Here is a 23,937-nt window from a genome sequence, read left to right as displayed (position 1 = left end):
CAAGTTGACATTTTGTGCTGAACACAATATTATGCATTTGCCCTCTACATCCTCGAGTCTGATTGAGTATACTTATAAACGCACTGTTACAACTCCTTCAATATGTTGAACATCGTTGCTCCTGGATGGATCACAGCCAAGCCAATTATTTTCAACACAACTACTTTTCCTTGATCATAGTGGCCACAGCATTTACAAGAATACACCTCACAATTCCCCAAATTCTGACCCTTTGTTTTTGTTTCAACAGCATTTACATGTACTTTTAAGTACAATAAATATCAGATACTTTAAGACTTTTTCTCAAGAACTATTCTCATAGGTGACTTTCACTTTTACTGGAGTCATTTTCCAGTAAGGTATCTTTACTTTTACTCAAGTATTGCTTTTGGGTACTTTATACACCACTGAGTATTTCAATGTAAATATCTGTTTCTTCCCCACCCTTCCCTTTAACACTGCTCTCGTGCCCGGATACGTGCATGCGTGTACGTGTGTGTGGCGTACATACATATCTGTGTCTGTGTGTATCTATGACGTTTAGGTTCTCAGCGTGTAACAGAGCCTGAATTTGATGAAGGTACAGCAGTAATGTCTAAAGGTGGGTGGGGATTGTTTCCTAGTATCAGCGTCAGTGTTTTCCGCAAACTGCAATTTATTTGTGGCGTCTGTTTATGAGCCATTGCTTGGCTGGCTCCAGGTGTCGGCATTATCTTTATTTTTTGTATGGCACACGTTTTGTGCCAAAATCCAACTAATAAAAGACGAGCGGCTCTTTCGCTTGAAAGTAAATGTTCCGCCACCTGACAGAAACTAAAGAAAAGCTAAACTGACTAAGACACTTAAGTCTTTATTTGACATCAGATCTTTGTATAGTACCTCTGCCCGACGGTGCTATTATTCTAAAACATTGTCAGCAAATGACTTGAAATAAAAGAATGTAAATAGATTTAACATTATGACAGGCCACCACAAATAAATCACGTGTATGGGAAACACGATCATGTCATAGACTACATTTTGCCGTGGGGACAAACAATCCAGGCTTCATGCAGCACTAAGACATGGTGGAAAACGAGTCTCCATCTAGAATATAAAAGATCATTTATTGCTGTGTCTGTTGAAACACTCCGCCTCTTGTTTGTGTGTGTATTGTAGTGTAAAACTGTAAATGTCTGTGTCTGAGTGTTTGTCTGTGTTTGGTCGGGTTGGACTGGTATATAGATTTGTTGACCTATATTTGATGTTTATGTTTTGGCTATTATACAAATTAGATTGACATTACTATTTATTTATTTCCAGTATTTAATACCATCTTACCCTGACAAGTAAAATGTGGTGTGAATACCGCTATATTTAATAACATTTTATATACAATTGAAAAATATAATCATCCTGGATTTCAAAGTAATGGTCTTATCGCTGTTTTGGACACTTTGTACCTTGAGAGTACATTTATGGTGGAAATACTGAATACTTCAGTATTGCACTAGTGAGGACAAGGGCAGCAGCAAAACATATTTTAGAAAAGAAAATCCATATCAATTATATTGGATGCTATATTTAGAATATTGTCACCGCCTCTCCATGAGACGGACAGTTCTGATGGAGAACCACCAGACTCCTTTGACAAAAAGAGACATTTTACCTCACACAATTTGTTAAAGTTGCTGGTCCATGGGTTAGATTATTGTTGTTGTTATTGTGTAATCTTTGTGAATCGGAATTAAGCCTTTAAAACACCCGAAGAAAAAATCACATAATTCTCGCGACATCACAAAAATCCATCTCGTCAGGCTTCAAGCGATGCGCTTGTGTACGCATGCCAGTGGCTGGACCAATCAGAGCCCCCGCAAGGAGCTACCGGCAGTTAAATGCTAAAACGATTAGCGTAGATGCTGCAATAGCATCACTTCTATCAGAACTGGAGAGTATTTAACCAATCACTTGCCGAGCACTTTTTTTTTTTTAAAGTGCAGTTCCCAATGACGGCTTCTCAGATGGTTCTGTGTGACAAACCATCTGGCGGGTCAGGATATGTGTTTGTATATAGATTTTTTTTGACGTCTTGAATACATTTTGCTGCTTTCGCTCCGTTTCCACTGATGTACTTTGTGCTCTCTGTTTCTCCAAACTGGAGGAGAACAAATCCAAACTGGTCAAATTCACTGCTATTGAGTATCAGCTCATTGTGTTCACTCGTGTTTTCAGTCCAACCCCACCATGCATCTGGGTTTCTTGTTAATGAGTGCCCAAGTTAAGAAAGGGCTGGAAAAAATACACCGCTTCGACCAACTTTTTTCTTTTAATTCCCATGCATGGCAGGGATAAATGAAAAACCTTGGGAGCACTTGAAGCCGAGCTGGGAGGTGCGGTTCTCTGTAGAGAACCACACTGGTGGCCAGGGGACCGCGATCAAAGCCGGTCGCGGTCCCACAGATCCCTGATCCCTGATCGGTGTCTTTGTTGATATTTTTATCTTCAGATGTAGTTTCGCTGCATCACCAAAGAAAATGACCGTCTTTTAATTTTTTTTTTTTTTTATCACACTACATTTAAAAAATACAGCACACGGTACTGAAGAAAAGCCAGCTGCCTTTTACATATTAGGCTCGACTTTAAACAGTTGTATCCTTGAGACAGACTTTCCTACTGCAGTTGCCACACATGAATATATTCATATTAGCATGTGACCATAAATAGATTGAAAAATTGGGTTTGATTTCATGCAAGCCGTAATAAATATTCGGCAGTTTTGCTAATGCTAATATGTAGGTGGATCGGGGTTTTACAGTTCCACTACGAACTACTGAATAGTTCCCTTTATTTATGACATATTTACAATCATTTATGATTAAATGTGTTCTTATAAGTATGTGTTTATTTATTTATATATATATATATATGTGTTTACTGCCATTTCCCACCCAGCAGCAGACGGGCGGGGCAGGGAGAGGCAGCGGGAGTCCACGTCCACCCTGGAGGTGCCGGACCAGCAGAGGACACCCGCCCTGCACATTCGCTCCCGCTCGGTCTCGCCGCACCGCGAGGATCAGGGGCGGACGCGGTCCCGGCCGCCCAACGTTCCCGCCCAGAGGTGAGATAGTTTTATTTTCCAAAAGAGCAACATACTGAAACGTGAAAGTTTTCACATTTAGAAACATTATTACATGATTCCGTTTGAGGAAAGAACAGTACTGGGGATATTTAAAGAGACACACGCACAAATATGTTACGTTTGTCGACAAAGTTTATTGCTGGCATAATCCACTTCTTTCTTTCCAAATGGGCATATTTTAGCAAAATATAGTCTGTTGGAATGGCCTGAAGTCTAACAATGCACAGTGAAGGACCAATGTCCGCCTGGTGGGAAGATATTGAGACACATGTAAGAAGTCAAAGCAACATGGTGGAGGGAGAGAGGACGAGTGAGGGAGTTTGTTGGAAGCCATCAAACGGAGTCCATCTACTGATGAAATGTCTGATGCAGAACACACAGTGCAGCCAGCTCTGCTTTTACCGGCCCGAGAAAAACGAGCCCCGCCAAGAGTCTGCTGCAATAGCGCCTGACCGCGAACCTGACATAATCCTTCCGTCCTTCCTTCCTTCCTTCCTTCCTTCCTGTCTGTCTTTTAGGAGTCTGGATGACGAGCTTCCTCACGCGCGCCGCTCCCGCTCTCCGACCCGCCACTACGACACCGCCAGGGGTCGCCATCAGGAGGAGTACCTTGATGACAGGTGAGAGCACCTGCTTGTTTCTAATTAGACGATAAATGTCATCAGAGTTGCTTGGTTGGCAAAAAAGAAGAAAAAAAGAACTTCTCTGACCGTATGTTTGTTGTTGTTGTGTGGAATAAGATAGTTTGTGTGTGTCTGCTTTGTTGTTTCCCATGTATGTGAGATTTTCTAAAATTTCCCTTTTTTGTTTATCATTATCATTAATTTCCTGATTTAATTTTTGGGGCCTTTGTCTCGCCGAATTTCTCTTTTTCCTGCTCGTTATCTAGTGGGCCGGGAACCACGTTTGGTTCTCTCCATTTATTTTACTATTGCACAGAGTGACTTTAGAGTGTTTTAGACAAAACGGCGTTGGTGGAAAAAATCTCTGCCGTTTCTGAGTGTCATGTGTGTGTGTGTCGTGTGTGTGGCGATCGGCCACAGCTCCTCTTTCCTATTCGCCCTCGTCTCCTTCTGCTCTTCCGTGGTTGTTTTTTTGTTTTTTTAAACCGTTGTTCATTTTCTAATGTGTCATCCATTCCCATGGTAACCACAGTGAGGTCATCATGATCCACTAGTCAATGCGAGGCAAAAGTGCCGAGTGCCTCCACACCAGGTAAACCCGGACATTCACGACACGTTGTTTACATTTTGGGGTTTCGGGATTAGTTGTAGTTCTATGTGAATAGTGATTTTTTTTGCCGGATATTGTCTCTTATGCTTCAAAAAATAAGAAGAAAAACAAGTCAGAAATAAATAATGTTCTTTCCATGTATGAAGTTATTAAAAAAACAAAAACACACACAAAGTAAAAGTAAAATTGTTAACTGGACTTAAAAGATAGAACCGCTAAATAAGTCTAAAGTTGTGTTATAGTCAACAACAAAAAATCACACATTTTCTATCTCTCTGCCCCAAATCCATTTGTTTCTACTGAGGATGTAAATCTAAATATATATATATACTTTGAATAAAAAAATAAAAATAAAAGGCAGACAACTTAGAGCTGGGCGTTGTAGTTTTCGTCAAACACCGCTCAAAACAGGAGGAAACACGTGCATTTGTCGGGGACCTGACGATGCCTCCCCCCCATCATTTGGGGAATTGCAGACAGCCAGCAAAGTAGCGTGTGTTGGCATAAGCAAGCATTATTTTATTTGTTTTAAATAACGTAATGGGAGGAAAATAACAGGGAGGGAAAGGGAGCCCCAAGAGCTGGTTGTTCAGTTGTACTGCCGCCTCTGATCCACAAGAGGGCGCTCCAGGACCATGCTTGCGTTATTCTGACTGTGTCTCATTCTCAGCACGCTGGCGTCCCTCCAGCTTACCTCCCAGGGCAGGTCTCGTCTCTACACACCTGCTCGACTAAAAAAATTAAATGCATTTGGAGACATTGTGTGCCACGTCTTTGAGGGAGGAGGGGCTTAAAGCGTCTCAGTAGGGATGAGAGACAGCTTTTGATGCTGGTGTGCTGGAGTTCAATTTGCTTGGTTGAATTTCCTTACACTGCAAAAAAAAACACAACTTTGCAATGAATGAGACGACATCACTGACAGTATTTTTCATATAATAAAAAACTGAATAAATCGGCTGATGAGCAAAATATATCTTCAAATATGCTTAATTACGGATGACGTATTCCATAAAATCACTGGATAAGTTGGCACCTCTTTAGAGCTTTTTCTTCTTCTTTTTTCCCCTCCTCTTTTACCCATTCCTCCTACTTCCTACTTCCGTCCGCTGCATGCATGCAAACATCAGGAGATCTCCTAGGCCCAATAACACACTGCCCCCTAAGATGCCCCTTTTGTTCCACGGCACCCACACACACACAAACAGGTAAGTCCCCAAGTCAGGGTACGCTTCAAACTAACAACGGGTCTTTCTCTGTATTCTGAGTTCAATTTATTCTGGGAGGAGAAGACACTCCAAAAAAATACATCAACAATACATCGTGTAGTATTCCCTCAGAGTAGGAGTCAGACTAGTGGACAGACGACATTCAAAACACGCGTTTATTTTGTCTATTTGTGCCTGTAGATTTGTTTTATCTTCACCAAAAATTAGTATTAGATCATGCCTCATCCAGGAGGCTTGTGACACAAAAACACATTTAAAAAAATAATTGGTATGGTATTTTATGATTTATTACATGACATGTCATTTTAGCTGATGCTTTTATCCAAAGCGACTTACAATCATGTTACATTCATACGCCGTAGACACAGCTACAGGGAGCAATTGGGAGTGAAGTCTTGCAGAAGGACACGTGGAGGAGGGCGGGGATTGAACCGCCAACCCCCTGATTGAAAGACGGACCTGCTGACCACTGACCCACAGTCGCCCATCCTCTTGGTTACGCAACACTGCCTCTCCACGTCCCCCTTTCCAAGAACTATGTGATTTTGCGCCCCTGAAGGATTTCAAAGAAAACACAAACAGGGACGGTAGTGCAATAGTTGGTAGGAAAATACTTGAGGGACAAATTCAAGCGCGTCCCACTGTCACACCTCTGCACCCCGAGCCAATGTTCTGTTTCAGTAGCGGAAAGGATCCGGTGGGAAAGGGTCTTTGGAAACATTGTTAAGCGATTCAACACACACTTTGTTTGAAGGCCTTTACGCATTTCGATCTTTTTTTCTCTCTCCACCTGTCGAAAAGCACATAATCCTTTTATTGGAGTAAATGTTGATCATCTCCGATATTCGAGCGAGTCGTTGTGTGAGCCTCACCGATTCCGTTTCCGATCCGACCTTTTTGTTGTTGTTTTGTTTGCAAACGCATGCTGCTTTTGAAATTGATCATCCTGTGACTAGTTCCTCGCGGCTCCCTGCATGCCGAAAGATAAGCTCTGTCGCGGGATCTCGCGTGGTCGTGGCGACGCGCGGCTCCACCACGACACAGCGCGTCGTAATGTTCACAGACGAGGTGACCGCTGGCTAAGACACACACACACACACACACACACACGCGCGCGCACAGACCGGAATGAATGGTTCACCGCAAAAAGTGCAGAGAGCATTCCATCCGTTGCAATCAGCAAAACACAGGTTTCCACTCCCATCTCCATGACAACCAAGACAGCTTGCAGACTCTCCGCATCCATACGACAGCCAGTCATGGTTTAGTCCTCAGTCCAACGTTATGATTTTGGGAATCTAACCTGGACCTTCTTTTAAACCTTTTTTTTTTTCTTCTTCTGTTTGTCCATTGTTTGTGTCTATCCTCTCCTCCTCCTCCTCCTCCTCCTCCTCCATCATCTCCATTGGATTGGCATGTTGTGCTGCGGTGCCTCTAGTGATCTGCAGCCTTCTCTGGACAGGGTTAGGAGCGCTAGCGCCAACTGTCTGACTCCAGACTATCACGCCCCCTCATCAGAGACTGAAAGGTACCAGCCTCTGCCCCCCCCCTCCCCCCTCTCTCTCCTGTAGTTCTCCAGTGGTCTCTTAGCCTCTACCTTTCCTGGTCTTTGTAGTTCTTTCCCCTCTGAATGGTCCTAGCTCCGATGTACACCCCTCTCTTACAATTTAGTTCAAGTGTTCAACTTTATTTGACCCGATTTCCGATCATTTCACGAGACGCCTGTGTTCGCACCCTACCGACAGAATCAGTGCACCTCTTCTCGTACACCTTGCTTCATCACTGTATCTCACAATAAAATCACCCGAATCGGTTTCACACAGTCAGCTCATGCATCTAATCTTCTGGCTTCATTTTTGTGAATAATAGCTAATCCTGCTTGATCCTGGGATTTCTGCTGCCAGGGCTGCTTTCTTGCTTCACCATACCCAGAATGTAATCGAATACCTTGAAAGTAATGACGTTGGAATGTATTCAAGTCTATTTCACGAGGACACTCGCATGCGATGTGTACGTTGAAAGAGTTGCGTGTGTAAAGATTCATCCTGACCGCAGTGTAAACGACGAGGGTCCAAATCCTCAGTCCTCCTTCCGTGCATCTTCAGCCTGGAAGTCGCATGAAGGTTGATCGTCGGTATTTTGTTGGCAACACATCTAAAAATAACTAGAAGGGGAGACCTCCGCCAAGGCAACATGTGAAGGATTATTAGCGTAACCGCCCTGTGGTACCGGAGCCGCTGGAAAATGGAAGGAGTTCTTCCGCGGTGAACGCTTCAACCTTCCACCACGTTATGTGACAATTGGGACGGCAATTCTTCAGTAATCCCGCTGCCCAACAAACAAATTGAAATATTTGACCTCTGACATCTCCTTATACACCATATGTATCCGGCGCGTAATTCGACTTGCACTCCCAAATTGAATGGGTTCTCCCTTGACATAACCCCCTTGGCAAAGGCATACTTTTTTATTTAAATCCCGCTATTGTAGGTCAGGTGTTCTGTTTCACCCCCCCCCCCCGAGTTGCCAGGAAATATGTGCACCTAATAATACCCACGGAATAGCGTGGCTTTCTGATTTTGAAATGGTTTGTTGATTCGGTCATATGGGTGATATATTTTCGTATGTGTACACATAGAACATCTTTGTCCCATTCCCTGCCCCGGAGACGTCCGGCAAGCCCCAGGATTCTTATCCAACATGCGTCCCCTGAAGATGACAGGTACCCGTTTGTGGACCCCCCCCCCCCCCCTCGGCCGCTTCCTCTTAGAGCTTGACTAACGCCATGAAATCTGATGCCAATATTAACCAAACCCCGAAAACGTTTTGTTGAATTCTGACAAAATATTTGGGCGAATTGTCACCAATTCCCAAGTTCCCCCCCCCCCCCCCCCTGACCTAGCATTCTAAGGAACTGACAGAAATACTCTGTGGGCCTTATTGGGTTCTGGCAGACGTCAAGCTCTACGGCATATCTGCAGCTAGCGCTAATCTCTCTGCTGAGTTGTGATGTCTCTGGTTAGCTAGTCGCAACCTGAACTCTTTCTAATCTGGTGAAAGTGAGTGACTTTATCTTGCATCTTGTAGAACAAGCTTAATCTGATTTATTTTAATTAAAATTTAGTACAAAAGGAAAATGGCCGATTCTCACATTTGTATCTGCCTTTAAAGAAACAGTGCAACATTTTGGGCAAAATACCCTTTTTTTTGGCTTACTTGCTCACTGTGAGATGAGAAGATCCATAACGTACTCATATTCGTCCTCTTAAATATGAAGTTACAGCAAAGGTTAGCTTAGTTTAGCATAAAGACTTGTAACTAGCCGGGCTCTGCCACAAGGGACACATTATTAAATGAGACATAACTCAAACCCACAGCGGTTTTACCCCTATTTCATTTCTTAATGCGATGCTTCACTAATCTCTCTTGGCTTTAGCTTCATGTTTAACAAGGATATGGATCTGGCATCAATCTTCTCATCTAACTCTCGACAAAACAGACGGATAATCTTATATCGTGAAATGGTTTAAACTTGCTCAAATCTGACATTTGTATCACCTTGAAAACAAGAATGGAAGCAATTGCAACTGCAGGGTTTCACTCAATTTCATTTTTTTTTCTTTTTTCTTTTACAAAAACAAAATAAAATCACAAGCTAATCCCGACTGTTTTAATTTAGCTTCCTGTCGCCCTCATTTCTGGTTTGTGGTCAATGAGCTGGACACAGTGAGAGTGAACATGATACGCAAAGGAGAACTTCCCCGTCAAGGCAAGCTCTACTTTGTTTTGGCCCGTGTCACTCACATTGGGTCACGGGTTGCTTTGTATGGTTTTTCAGCTTGTGGTTGGTGTCTTTCTGGTTTGTAATTCGTAGCGATAGTTTTTCGTCCCCGGTTGTGGTTGTCGGTGCAGAGGTTTTTGTGCTGTTGCTTTTCCTTTCCTATCCTTCGCGTTTTCCAGTCATCCGGTTTGTTCTCTTCTGACATGAGTAGTTAGAACTGGTTATGTTGTGAAACCCCGCCTCCTTTACTTCGCTTCCCTGCAGCCTTTCCGAGTGCACTTTTCGTTCTGGGACTCGCCATCTGCTACTTCTGTGTGCTCGCCTTCTCCTCTCAGTCTTTAAGAAGTCTCTTTTTTTCAAGGCAAAGTGCTCAGCAGTGACTTGGAATTCATGATGTCCATATATTTATACCAGAAGAGTGTGTGTGTGTGTGTGTGTGTGTGTGTGTGGCGGCGCATGTATCATCCTTGTCATCTTCATGTGAAGAGAATGATGGAGAATATGGACACACACACACACACGCCAGATGAAGCATGAGTGTGTGACACCCCTTATTCATATCACAATCACACCATTCATCACAGCAAGCGCCCCATTTCCTGTTCTCCGGATGGTAAACGTATAAGGCCGATGACAAACCCCTGCTCTGAATCAAAATGATATCTCCTCCGTCGTGCTCTATTCCATCCTCTCATCCATCCATCCATGTTTTTCTTTCTTTTGTGTATTGTTCACTTTGACTCATCCGCCATCCTCCAGGCAGCCTCGGACCCCGGAGACACCCGAGTGTCACGCTGTTGGCAGGAAGCTCCCAGACAGCGGCAGGTAAGACATGGACTGCAGGCTCAGCACATGTCAAAGTGTACGAGTTCAACCGCAGAAGCTTGAAATCACGTGACTCACAATATAAGGCTCATGCTGGTAGCTTTTCAAACCCCACTCAGCCATCTTTTTTTTTTTTTTACCATTACACAGGGGGATGTGAGAATTGAAATATTCACTGTGCTTCTCTGCTGTTTAACTAATTAAAACGTGTATGTAGCTTGAGGCTTTAAGTTTATATTTCGTTCACACCCAGATGAATTCCAACAAATCGCCGTCATTAGTGCCGTGAGCATCTTAACTTTCTCGTCAGCCTTGGTTTCGAGCAACCGGAAGTGGCGCAAGAGGGTGGAGCTAAGTGCTGAATACGAGATTTGTAGGTGCACAAAATGGTTTCAATTAACCGTGACGGGTTTAAATTTCGAAGATGGAAAAAAGAGACAATTTTCATGGACAACGCCTGGTAGCCCTGTTCTAAAGCATACTCTTTATGGTCTATTGGCCTCTAAATGGCATAATTTACTATAATAAACTCCATGTTGTATTGAAGAAGACTTTAAACTAGAGATTGAGAGCATAAACTCATGTTTACAATGTTTCCTGGTGTCATGAATCAAGAGAGAAGTAGAGCCATTTTCTTTAGACTTCATCCACCCAGAGAATGCAGGTTGAAGTCACTTCTGCATTGGCTTCACTTTTCAGACCCAGTGGTTGCCGCCTGGTCAATGCTAACACGCTGATGTGTAGCAGAGATAATGTGTCTTATGTTCTGAGCATGTCTAATGCTACATGTGCAAATGACAGTAGAGTTGAGAGTTTAGGATGATGTGATCCGTTTTGCAGTTTTTTTTTGTCACAGTATGTGAAGTATTGTGCAAATTAAAAAGTTGATCTGTTGGCAGTGTGATATAAAACATACGATTAGAATGAATCCTCAATTGTACAACACATTGATGGTTGTCCATCCAATAGTCTAACTTGAATGTCACATGATTTGGATGACCACTTTTATTTATTTGTTTTATTTTGCTTTGTTTTTCCTTCTCCATTCTCTCTTGACCCCCATCTATCTTCCCATGTTTTCGTTCACACACGCTGCTGTTTCTACGCTGTGTTGCGGGGGCTTTGGGTTTGTATGGCACGTGTGTGTGCGTGTGTGTGTGTGTGTGTGTACATACCAGAATCAAGCCCACCTCCATCTTAAGGGGCTCCAGAGGAACGAAGGCCCCATTGCGGCTCCTTGGTAAGGGGATTTCCCCAGAATGAGTGGCCCTTTAGAGGAGCCAGTCGAGGGGCCGGGGGGGGCCGGGGGACAAGACCGACTGCTCTCTCACTCCCTCATGCGTTGACGTGTTGTGTGTTTCTGTGAGCCGTCTTTGCCACATCACAGCATCCCTCGGACGCTGCTGCTGCCGTTGTGCGTCTGTGTCTTGTTGTGTACGTGTTGTTGAGGCTATAACAAAATGATGGGTAGTTCAGGGGGACGTAGGAAAACGGGTGTTCTAAATAACGCCTGGCGTCGGGTCTGTCGTGAGAATGGATGAGCAATGAATGTCTGCAGTGGTGGGATTTGTGCTTGAAGGCTTTTGCCTTCTCTGAGCTCTTCCCCCGTCTTCACCTTTCTTTGCTGCTCTTCCTGCCACAGGATCCCTCAGCATCAAGCCCTGAACGGCCGTCACTCTGATTGTTTTCGCCAAACTATTGTTGCTTTGTTTTCATTTCCAAGGAGTTTACTTTTTTACCCCTACAGCTCATTTGTCGCATCCTGTAAAGAAAAAGAAAAACTGATCTTAAGATAAGGAACGTGGAACGACCGCTGGTTCCATTGCTTGTTGTTCTTGCTCTTTTCTTCATGTTCCCTCAGGTGAATTTCAGCAACTTTTGATGTCTGAAATGATGCTCATCGGACCGACTCCAGACATGTGAACTCCATCCTGCGCGTGACGACTGCAGTGTCACAAACATATTGACTTTAATTTAATTTCCTCTCTTTTTTTCTTTTTTTCATCCCCCATATTCATCCCCCCCCCCTCTCTCTCCCTACCCTTTCCTCACTGTCACTATCATCTCGTGCCAGGGGCCACCTCCAAGGTGGTGCGTCTCTTTCCTCCTCAGTGACGTCCTCCTCCGCCCGCAGAGTGAGGCAACTCCCACAGCTTCCCCCCAAGAGCAGCACTGTGGAACAAGGTACGGCCGTCTATTGGTTTTGAGTGGTCAACTGAAGCGTGCGAGTGCAGGCGAGGGGCGATTTGTTCACCACCATGTATGACGTTGAGTATAGCGGACCGTTGCAGTGAAATTCAGACCTTCTTCTTCTTCTTCTTCAGCTATTTTGGCTCATGTTACCGCTTGACTTTGGTGAATATGAACGAACCCTCAAACGCCGAAGTCATCTCCTGTAGCAATACACTGAGTGTGGATACGTACCTCTGACAACCCCACTTTAAAACATCCCAACTATCCCTTTAAGGTGTTAACAGGCCAGCTGGAAGTCAAAAGTGCATTTTCTTCATCACTCTACGATGTTATGGACGGGAAAACCAGTCCACGGTTCAGGAGGGTTAACCTGCTGGACACTTTGTTTTTGTTTTTGGGGCTCAGCGCTGTTGCTATCTGGAGCATCTGCTGGTTGCCTGGCAACCTCACAGTTGGAGACAAAACTCCGGGGAAGTCACTGCTCTCTGCCAAGAAATAGTCTGTGGAAAAAATATAAAGTTGCGTAACTGTTGCTGCTATTTATTGAAATATGACACCCGCTGCTTGACCTGCAGATAAATCAATACCCAGGTCGATTACCCATCCATTCTGAATCAGTGTTTCAGGACTGCATGTTTACATTCCGCAAATATGATCAACTTGCAGTGCGGTGTCTAATTTAAGTGTGTGTGTATCTGTGTGTGTGTGTGTGTGTGTGTGTGAGTGCAGCCCTGGTAGCAGAAGAGTGCGTTCGTCAGCTCCAGATGAGGGTCCATTCCAACCGGGCATCAGCTGCCGCCACCTCCAGCCAACATGACCTGGACCGAGCCCTCAAGATTAAACGGGAGGTAGGCCACAGCTGTGTATTTATTGGGGGGGGGGGCTTCATTCTGACCTTGAAACCAACTCGGTGGAGCGGGACAATAAGCGTTTCCAGCCAGAGAGTAAGGGCCATAAAGTTTCTTAGTGAATTGCTAATTAATTTTCCAAAAACATGAGCAATAAGACAGATTGGTAGGATTCATATTACAATAAGCAGTCCTGAGGCTACTTTAAAGGCCCTGAACACCATTTAAGTACCAACAAAGGTGTTACTTATTTGTAACTAGACAGCTTTCCTATGTCTCCTTCAGGCCTTTTCTTCACAACGAACATTTTGGCTCGGCATTGCGGGAAAGTCACAGATTTCATAGATAAGCAAGTTGTGGTTTTTTTTGCTTGGAAAGGTTCCATGAGTGAACAGGTCATTTTGACCGATTTCTTTAATAATAAATGTGTTTTTTTGGAGTCAACAAACAAACAAAAATAAACATAAAAAAACACTTAAAAAAAAATAATAATTAAAATAAATTTTAATTTTTTTTTTTTAGCTTGGGTCATATTGACCTCAAGGTCAAATATGTTTAGTAATATAAATAAAGTAGGGAGGGTGGTGAATTGATGAATCGGGTCATATTGACCCGAAGGCAACACAAGGGCTAAAGGAGTTAAAGGTGGCAGCCATGAAAAGAGCTGGTCGGATTGGTATGAATGCAAACATTCTTCAATGAACCCAACGCCGCAGCATTGGCCTCTCGTCCCCGGACTGTTTCTCAGTTATTCATGTGTCCTCGTGAGCTCAGAAGCGGCCTCCAGCTCGCTGCTCACTGTGTGCTTCAGTCATTTCTTTGCTGAAACAACAAGGTTGGTGAGAGCAAATCCGAAACAGTTGAGTGGAGCGTCGTGAAAAACAGAACAATGACATGAAAAAATGCTGTCGAGCTGCAGTCCGACAATTATTCAGCGCTTTGCTACCGTCTATCAACAAAGTGCAGCGGTTTGTGTGATGTCCTACGAGACGACACTTTTTTCCCGTGCGTTTTCCGGCGAAAGCCTGGAACCCGCGGCAAATTCTGCTCGTTACATTCCCGAATGTGCCGTGACCAAAGTATGCAAGTTACGTGACAAATAAATCAACGTTGACAAACTGCGGTCTCACGGCTGAAAGATCTCCGTTTGTTGGGCCCATCCATCTCCCCTCCCACCCGCCAGCTATGTGCGATTTAGCGGTCATTATACTTCTATATATATATACTAACACTTATGCAAAAAAAAGTCTCTGTTGTTCATTTCTCTGACGCTGGCTGAGACCGGCCTGCTGTGTGATGTGTGTTTCCCGCAGCTCTACAAGGACCAGAGGCGGAGCAGCGAGAACGCCTCCCATAAGTCCTCGGACAGCGATGTCAGCGACGTGTCAGCCATCTCTCGAACCAGCAGTGCCTCTCGCATCAGTAGCACCAGCTACATGTCCATCCAGTCAGAGAGACCCCGGGGACGCTTCAGGTACACACACACACACACACACACAGAGACTCTCAAACTCGCTTACTTTGCCTTTTCTCGATTTTTCCGATATATTGAGTCGCATAAATTCACCTCCACGCGTGATCAACAGGGCCATGCGTGCAACGGGCCGCCACATGATGAAGAGCACCAGCGTGAGCGGCGAGATCTACGGCACGGAGCACGCCGACGGCAGCCAATCGGACACGGCGCTCGGAAGCCTGGGGAGCGGCATCAAGAAGCGGCGCTCGAGCCTCAGCCAGCGCGTCGTCGCCATCTTGCCGTCCAGGCGCAGCCGGAGCACGTCGCAACTCAGCCAGACGGGTCAGGGAAACGGTCATCCGCACGACACACGCCTCACCGGAGGCCCCCTTTAAGAGCTGGGTGTGTCGGTTCATCAGAGAATCACCGTCACAATCATTTAGTTTCATTACTGTGAATACATAAGTCCATATTGGCTGCCTCTAACCACTGTGAAATATAAATAAAGTATACATAGCCCGCGTAGACCTTTTAATAATAAATGACAATAAGGGTTGAGCTTATTTTGAATAAATTGCACTGTATGCACATTACACACCCTCAGTTCAGTGCAATGATCTCAGTTTGACACAGAAACCAATATTTGAACGTGTCTGCCAGATATATTTGTTAATAATAATAGTTATTATTATCTTATCTTTACACTTCGGCTCTTAAGTCATGAACATAAACCTGTATTTCGCGAATTGTTGCCAGTTTTAACTTGCCTTGAATCTCAGAAAGTTCAGACTTAGTCACATTAAAGTAAAAGTTCGGACCTAACCACGTTAAAGTTAAAGTTCGGACCTCGTCACATGAAAGTAAAAGTTCGGACCGAACCACGTTAAAGTTAAAGTTCAGACCTCGCCACCTTAAAGTAAAAGTTCGGACCTTGTCACATTAAAGTAAAAGTTCGGACCAAACCACCTTAAAGTAAAAGTTCAGACCTCGCCACCTTAAAATAAATGTTCGGACCTAGTCACGTTAAAGTGTAAGTTTGTCATGTTAAAGTTTGGAGGACCTCGTGAAGTTAAAGTAAAAGGTCGGGTCACGTTAATGCAAAAGTTCAGACCAGAATTTTTTTATTTTCATGTATTTTTATCTAAACCGACTCTCACACACTGTAAATAGAGACTTCGGTTGGTCACTAACGCTGTAACACATTTCAATCATTTCACCAGTGTTGCTGTTGTCTATGATGATGTTGTTGTTTATTGGCGTTGTTGTTGTTGTTGTGTGTTATTTCAGAGGCGGCGGGTAAGGCGACGCAAAGACAGAAAGGTAAAGCAATAGTTGAAGGACAGAGACTCAGTCAGACAGAAAGACACTTACTTCAGATGATATTACTAACGATGCAGAGGTCAGAAATGTTTGTGAATAATAAACCGAGCATGCTGTTATATTATATAATACAGCAGTATTAAATACATGTATGAAGCAGCTGTTAAATGATGCCTTTATTTATGTTGTGGAAGAGTGAAATAATAGAGCCTCACAACGCACAGAGAGACAGACACACAAAGAGAGAGACAGAAAAGAGAGAGAGACAGACACACAAAGAGAGAGACAGAAAAGAGAGAGACAGACAGAGAGAGAAAAACCCAGAGAGAGAGAGACACATACAAAAAGAGAGAGACAGACAGAGAGAGAGAAAGACCCAGAGAGAGAGAGACACATACAAAAAGAGAGAGACAGACAGAGAGAGAGAAAGACCCAGAGAGAGAGAGACACATACAAAAAGAGAGAGACAGACAGAGAGAGAGAAAGACCCAGAGAGAGAGAGAGACACATACAAAAAGAGAGAGACAGACAGAGAGAGAGAAAGACCCAGAGAGAGAGAGACACATACAAAAAGAGAGACAGACAGAGAGAGAGAAAGACCCAGAGAGAGAGAAACATGGCAGAGGGAGAGTTGCAGAACAGCTCTTGGACTGATAAAGATTCCCGGCCCCCTCCTGAACTCTGTCTCCGCTCCACCCTCTTCTGTTCCCACCGAGTTCAGTTCTTCCAGAACGTCTGGCCTGAACCAAAACATTGTGTCAGTCTGATTGGTGCAAGCTAACACACATGCAGCAACTATATCTGAAACCGCGGTGGACAGAAAGGACGTCAGGCTTTTTAAAAGGTCTGACCTTTAAGTCCAGATGTGCACTGGTTTTTACCTTCACATCCCTGACAAGTTTTGGGTGGAGTGACTCAGCCATGTTTTCTTCCTGCAGTGACCTCATCATCAATATTACTACCTATTTTCCCCAAATGTGGTTTTTATTTTTATTTACTCCGTTTTCAAGCATCCTGAAGGCTGCTATGTATTTATCTTAAATGATAAACGATGTCTTGCGATGTGGGTGAGGTCCCCGTGGGATTTGCATGGGGTGGCATGCGAACTGACGAACCTCGGCCTCCAGTTATCCGGCTTGTCACAGTTCAGTTTGCTGATGCAAAAATAAAGTATCATGTTCCTTATTTTATTCATATACCTGGACAAAACCAGGTGCACTTTGAGCTTTGAGTCGGTGCGATGAGATGCATGAGACGCCTGATAACTGAGCCTCGGTTTAAAATAAACAACAAATGGTGCGTGGGTGCTGAATCCGGTTATTTAACGGCCTGTTTCTCTGCCCCAGAAGCTCCGGCAGGGAAGAAGGTGGGTAAGGGCGGCAGCAGCATCCAGAGGAGCGTGGAGACCGGCATGGCGGTGGAGTACCCGCGGGGAGGGTCCACCATGAACCGGCAGGCCAGCAGAGAGTCGACCGATGGCAGCATGAACAGCTACAGCTCTGAGGGGAAGTACGTACGCCGAAGCATCGACCGACATGCGCTGTCGCTCCATATCAGTCGCTAACTGTGTTTCGACGACTCCACAGATTTAGGAAATATGACTTGGCTATGGCGACAGCGTTTCTCAGGAAATATGTTGTGCTTGTGAACGGGATTTCTGTCATTGGTACCATTGCAATTCATTTTTTTCAATATTACAGGTGAATAATACAACCAAGTACAATGATAACATTCCGGAGGCAATACGTGGTTGAAGTGTTGACTTTTTTCAATAGATATAACACAACTATTTTATTACCGTTTAGGAATTACAACTCTTCTGTAAAGTTCCCCACATTTTCAGAGGCTCAAAAGTAATTGGACAATTGTCTTCCAAATTGTGGGATGGCAGCCAAGTTAGACAAAAAGCTTCAATTCTAAGCCACTTGAAAGGAAACTTGACTTCCCATGCCTACGATCCGAATCATCAGCTACATAATGATGCAGACTTGTAAAAAAAAAAGTCAAAATTAATGCTTTGTTAGTTTTCTCAGCAAGACGACAAACAAACAACTTTTTAGAATTCCTAATTTGAGAATCGAGCTTGGATCAGTCGTTGCGAGCTCAACAATGCGAGCGTTCTAGCTGCTCCGTCAAACCCTCAACATAACGCCATACAGGCGTAAATACAGCAGCGTCGTTATTGTTCGTACCACGTGGTTTATAATTCCATCCGGTCTCGGCACTAATATGAGGTATCGTAGACCTGGAGTTGCTCACCTTTATTGTTCATATTTAAAAGCGCTCTATAGAGATCCATTTATCCGAACATATTGTGACATCTTATGGTGTGTTTTGAGTGGTGATGTAGGAATTATTGAATCATTTGTGTGTGTGTGCGTGTGTCAGTCTGATCTTCTCAGGTATGCGGTTGGGCGCCGACAGTCAATTCAGTGACTTCCTGGACGGTTTGGGCCCCGGTCAGCTGGTTGGCCGGCAAACTCTGGCCACGCCTGCCATGGGTGAGTGATGGCTCCATCTGGAAACACTGCACAATCAACACCCAGAAACTTCTGAGTTTCTAAGTACGGATTCCTACAGATACACGACCGTTCAAAAGTTTGGGGTCATCCAGACAATTTTGTGTCTTCCATGAAAACTCACTTTTATTTATCAAATGAATTGAAAATTGAATAGAAAATCAAGACATTGACAAGGTTAGAAATAATGATTCATATTTGAAGTATTAATTTTGTTCTTCAAACTTCAAGCTCAAAGGAAGGCCAGTTGTATCGCTTATATCACCAGCATAACTGTTTTCAGCTGTGCTAACATAATTGCACAAGGGTTTTCTAATCAGATATTAGTCTTCTAAGGCGATTAGCAAACACAATGTACCATTAGAACTCTGGAGTGATAGTTGATGGAAATGGGCCTCTATACACCTCTGGAGATATTTCATTAGAAACCAGACGTTTCCACCTAGAATAGTCATTTACCACATTAACAATGTAGAGAGTGTATTTCTGATTAATGTTATCTTTATTGAAAAAACAGTGCTTTTCTTTGAAAAATAAAGACATTTCTAAGTGACCCCAAACTTTTGAACGGTCGTGTATATATAACTACAGACATTTGGTTATATTATACACGGAAAATGCAATCCCCGCTGTCCTGTGCACACTGTGTATGTATGATTTGAGAAGTTGGAGAGAAGTGTGCAAACTATACATATTGACAAAGCGGGAAGAACTACGGTAGCTTAGAAGGATTTTACAATACTTTGTCCAGATGTGGTGTCTATGTGTGTCTCCCATACACACAGGTGATGTTCAGATCGGTTTGATGGATAAGAAAGGTCAGCTGGAGGTGGAGGTGATAAGGGCACGAGGCCTGACCTCCAAACCAGGCTCCAAATCCCTCCCAGGTAACACACACACACACACACATGAAACACAATGCCTCAATGTAAAACTCAAACACAGGCACAACCTGACAAAAGCTTCTCCCTCCATCGTTGTATCTTTTTCCCCTCCCTCTAAACCCCGCCCCCCCACACCGCGCAGCTCCCTACGTCAAGGTGTACCTGCTGGATAATGGAACTTGTAAAGCCAAAAAGAAAACCAAGATTGCACGAAAGACCCTGGAGCCCCTCTACCAGCAGCAGCTGCTCTTCGAGGAGAGTCCCCAGGGCAGGGTGCTTCAGGTAATCCTCTGCATGTGTCTTCACTCTCATCTCAAAGAGACTGAACGATCAACCATTGCTCACGTTGTAGTGAGAATAACCATGAATCATATTTGGATTGCTGTCATAAGCTTTACGGTCATGGTTTAACAGATCACAGTCGTGTAATTGTCCCTATGCCAGAGCTGTAGACTTAAGACTTGAGTAAAGTAAACTGCTTTGAGAAGACAATTGCAGTGTGAGTAACAATAATAAACCTAAATTAGGATTAAACCAGATTTAAATTGGAGTTAAAACAGGATGATTAAACCTGAACTGGATTTAAACTACAATAAACCGGAATGAAGCCAGGGATGAACTGATATTAATATGTTATGTATACTACCGTTCAAAAGTTTGGGGTCATCCAGACAATTTTGTGTCTTCCATGAAGACTCACTTTTATTTATCAAATGAATTGGAAATTGAATAGAAAATATAGTCAAGACATTGACAAGGTTAGAAATAATGATTCATATTTGAAGTATTAATTTTGTTCTTCAAACTTCAAGCTCAAAGGAAGGCCAGTTGTATAGCTTATATCACCAGCATAACTGTTTTCAGCTGTGCTAGCATAATTGCACAGGTTTTCTAATCAGACATTAGTCTTCTAAGGCGATTAGCAAACACAATGTACCATTAGAACACTGGAGTGATAGTTGATGGAAATGGGCCTCTATACACCTCTGGAGATATTTCATTAGAAACCAGACGTCTCCACCTAGAATAGTCATTTACCACATTAACAATGTATAGTGGGTATTTTTGATTAATGTTATCTTTATTGAAAAAACAGTGCTTTTCTTTGAAAAATAAAGACATTTCTAAGTGACCCCAAACTTTTGAACGGTAGTGTATGTAATATGTTAAAAGTGGAATTTAAGTTTAGAGCCAATAGCCAAACTTGTGTCTTCCTTCCTCTCCTTTAGGTGATAGTTTGGGGCGACTACGGACGATTGGACCACAAATGCTTCATGGGCGTAGCACAGATCTTATTGGAGGAGCTGGACCTCTCGAGCACGGTGATTGGCTGGTACAAACTGTTTCCGCCGTCCTCATTGGTGGACCCTACGTTAGCTCAGCTCACGCGGCTGGCGTCTCAGACGTCACTGGACAGCTCAGGACCGCCACCGGGCGTTCGGTCCTAGTGACCGAGTGGCGACCGCAAACCCGGCCCCCTTTCGATACACAAATAATGGACCACAGCTGCTGGACCGGGACTGAGCACAGCGTGAGAACCACGGGCCCTCAGTCAACACATGAAAAAGCTAGACGGAGCAACAGGGAACGAGAGAGAAAGAGAGAGAGAGAGAGAGGGAGAGACAAAACTAGCCAATCAAAGCCGAGCTGGAGTCCGACAATCACGTCTTACACCCTCCCTCTTATCTCGTCCGTATGCCTCTTTGTTTTTTCGGGGCTTTCCTTCCTTAGCTTCTCTCCTCTGCAGCAGTGGAGGATCCTGTCCGACATTCTTCACCTCTCCCTGATGCTTTTCCTTTCTTTTCTCCTTCCTCCTTCCTTTCTGGTGCAGCCCCAAGAACGAAGGGATGCACCGACCCCCTATTCTAACCCCCCTGGTACCGATACCAGGGTTTTGGGTCTCAGAAGATGCCGAGTACCGATCCGCGACCAGTGTTGAATAATAAGCTGTGCGTCTCACTTTTTAACGCAGCAACAAATGGGTCAAAAACTTAAACGGGATTACAAATTCCAGGATTTAATGTTGAGTAGAGAAACATCAAACTAAATTGAATAGATCGGCCCCTTTGTCACAGAAATCCCATCCAGCTATTAGAATCAGAACCAACCCGTTATCGGTATGGGTGCATCCCCAATCAAAGCCTTTCTGAACCAATCAGAGTAGAGCTTGCTGCTAAGCCACAGGGAAGAGTGGTGTCAAGTTTAAACGATGCGCGGGAGCTAACAAGTAGCGAACCGAGGCCGCTTCAGCCGTGCGGCCGTGCGGTTGGTGTTTGCGTTTCCGTGGTGAGCACGAAGAGGCGAAGGGAGCCTGCACACGCACACGCACATTGTGAGCCTTGTTGTGACGGATGAAAGCAAGCACAAGGAAAGCTTGACTCCTTTATTTTGGACAGAGTAACAGAGAGGAAACAAAGTAGATGCCAAATTTACTATTTTATTATTAGAATTTTTTCATTGTGAATCTTCCTTCTTTGTTTAGAGTTCAGGATGTTACCGCGAGGCGCAGACTCCCTCTCTGTGTGTGTGTGTTTCAAAGCGATGGTGCGCCATTCGCCCGAAACACCCTTTGCCCAACCCCCACCCCCCAGGAGGGAGTAACAGCATGACTCAGGGCTACGTCCCGCCCCCACCCACCCCCCCGGCTCCAAGCCGCATGCACGTTTCTTTCGTTCTGTTCGTTTTCTTTTTTCCTATGTTTTTCTTTTTTTGTAAAATAAAAAGACAAGACAAATGAACGAACGATTCTAAAAAAAAAAAAATAATTACAATTAAAAACAGGAAAAAAAAGGACTAGACCGTGTGTGTGTTAGTTCCACATACTTTTAGGCCAGCTTGTATGTTGCATGTTCTTGTACAGTTTGCTTGTACTGAATATGAATACAAACCGAGAAAAGCCAAGCCATCCCCGCCCCTCACCCCACCCACGAGGAGCAAACCAATAGAGGGGGGTTCAAACTCCGACCAGGCCACGCCTTCCATGCTGGGTCTAAATATCCTTCTCTCCGGGAAAATAAATGATATTTTGTATTTCAGTGTTTCTTTGATTCCTTTTGAAAACCAGTGCTGTTCTGTAGTACTGGGCTTACTGGAGCCCCCTGGCATATCTTTGAGGGTGTCGGTGTCTAAACCGTAGTTTAAGAGAGTCGGGGCTAGAGACAGAGATAGAGAATGTGTGTATAACAGCTAAATGTATATGAAGTATAATTATGAGTTTGACAGAAATTATAAAGATATATGAATATAAGGAGTGTATCTGAGAAGACACCCGTAGTACACACACACACACACACACACACACGCACACCTTGTACATACAAACCGGGACGAGCGGCTTGAACTTGAGTTATGATCAAACGGAACATCGCTGACACACAAACATTCCTGGTCTCGTCGAGGGGAATTTGCGTCCTGTGGATGTGCTCGAGCTGCTGAGCGGCACCGAGCCACAAGGGGGCGCTTAACGGGGCGCTTAACGGGCCTTTTTTTCCTTCTTTTTTTCCCCCCCAGTTGCAGAAAACAAATAAGCCGAACTAATTGAAAACACCTTTTCTTCTCCTTAAATCCCCCCACCCCCCATCCGCCCCCTCTCCCAGTGTTTTTCACGATGAGTTTGGACTGGACTTCTAAAGCCATTGAGAATTGTGATTTTTGCGAGCATATTTTGCGGATGTTTTTGTTTAAAAACCCTCGGTGGTGTGGCCGACCGCCCTTTCCTTTGTCAGTATTACTCCAGGAGTACTGATTGTTTACAGCCCATGGCTCCCCGCCCCACTCCTACACCACAATTTTAGATGAAAGACTAAAGTATTCATTGCAACAGTTCTTGTTTGTACAACAGATGTGGCTCTACCGATGTGTATGTTTTATATTCAAGAGTTCATTTTTATTATTTACAAATAAAAGACTGTGTGGAAGAAGATCATGGCTTTTTTCGGAACTGAGTGGTTTCAAATTATTGTGAAGAAGGTCACGTGTCTATTTGCTGGAAGAATTCAGGATAAACCTTTTTTTCCACATTGTATTCACCTTGCCGTTTTTTTTCCTATTCTGTTGCCTTACAACCTGCAAGTTAAATGTATATTTATTTGGATTTTATGTTAAAAACTACACCAAAGGGTCAAAACTGGTGAAGAGAAATAAAAACAACAGTATCTGTTCTTACTACCACTTTAAGCGTCACAGCGCTTGGCTTCATTGAAGAATGGTCCTCTAAGATTGCACACAATCCACCTAATTATGTGACTTCTGAAGGTAATTAGCAGCATCAGGTCTTCTTTAGCAAAACAGTGTCAAAGCAGTTCTTGAAATCGTCACATATGCAATCTATTGCTTTGGTGTATAGGGACACAATTTGCCTTTTTTTTTTTTTTTTTTGTAGTTTGGAAAACAATTTTTTTGTCAACATTAAGTTACAAAACTAAAGTTAATTGGTTAGGTTTAGGAAAAAGCATCATGGTTGGGCATACAGTTGGGTTAATGAACAAAACCATCACTTTGTGTCCATGTTGAGACTCCGCCCACTGTTGAGACT

The 23,937-nt window shown here is 43.8% G+C and overlaps 1 protein-coding gene across 1 annotated transcript in view; it reads left to right on the top strand.

Annotated features, from left to right (window-relative positions):
* Positions 1–23,325, top strand: part of LOC130207486 (regulating synaptic membrane exocytosis protein 1-like) — a 97,497-nt gene extending 74,172 nt beyond the window's left edge. Inside the window, 18 exon segments of the mRNA XM_056436121.1 lie at positions 545–601; positions 2,932–3,097; positions 3,637–3,738; positions 4,274–4,333; positions 5,479–5,556; positions 7,016–7,105; positions 8,216–8,299; positions 10,118–10,183; positions 12,258–12,367; positions 13,106–13,224; positions 14,538–14,698; positions 14,811–15,022; positions 15,968–16,000; positions 17,347–17,509; positions 18,389–18,501; positions 19,305–19,406; positions 19,546–19,685; positions 20,633–23,325. Of these exon segments, the coding sequence (XP_056292096.1) occupies positions 545–601; positions 2,932–3,097; positions 3,637–3,738; positions 4,274–4,333; positions 5,479–5,556; positions 7,016–7,105; positions 8,216–8,299; positions 10,118–10,183; positions 12,258–12,367; positions 13,106–13,224; positions 14,538–14,698; positions 14,811–15,022; positions 15,968–16,000; positions 17,347–17,509; positions 18,389–18,501; positions 19,305–19,406; positions 19,546–19,685; positions 20,633–20,851 (2,075 nt within the window). The 3' untranslated portion in view covers positions 20,852–23,325.
* Positions 23,326–23,937: the final 612 nt, after the last annotated feature.

The sequence above is a fragment of the Pseudoliparis swirei genome, chromosome 17, assembly GCF_029220125.1.
Source record: "Pseudoliparis swirei isolate HS2019 ecotype Mariana Trench chromosome 17, NWPU_hadal_v1, whole genome shotgun sequence".
NCBI lineage: Eukaryota > Metazoa > Chordata > Actinopteri > Perciformes > Liparidae > Pseudoliparis > Pseudoliparis swirei.
The sequence above is the reverse complement of the archived record's forward strand: the minus strand, read 5'-3'. Positions and strand labels throughout refer to the sequence as shown.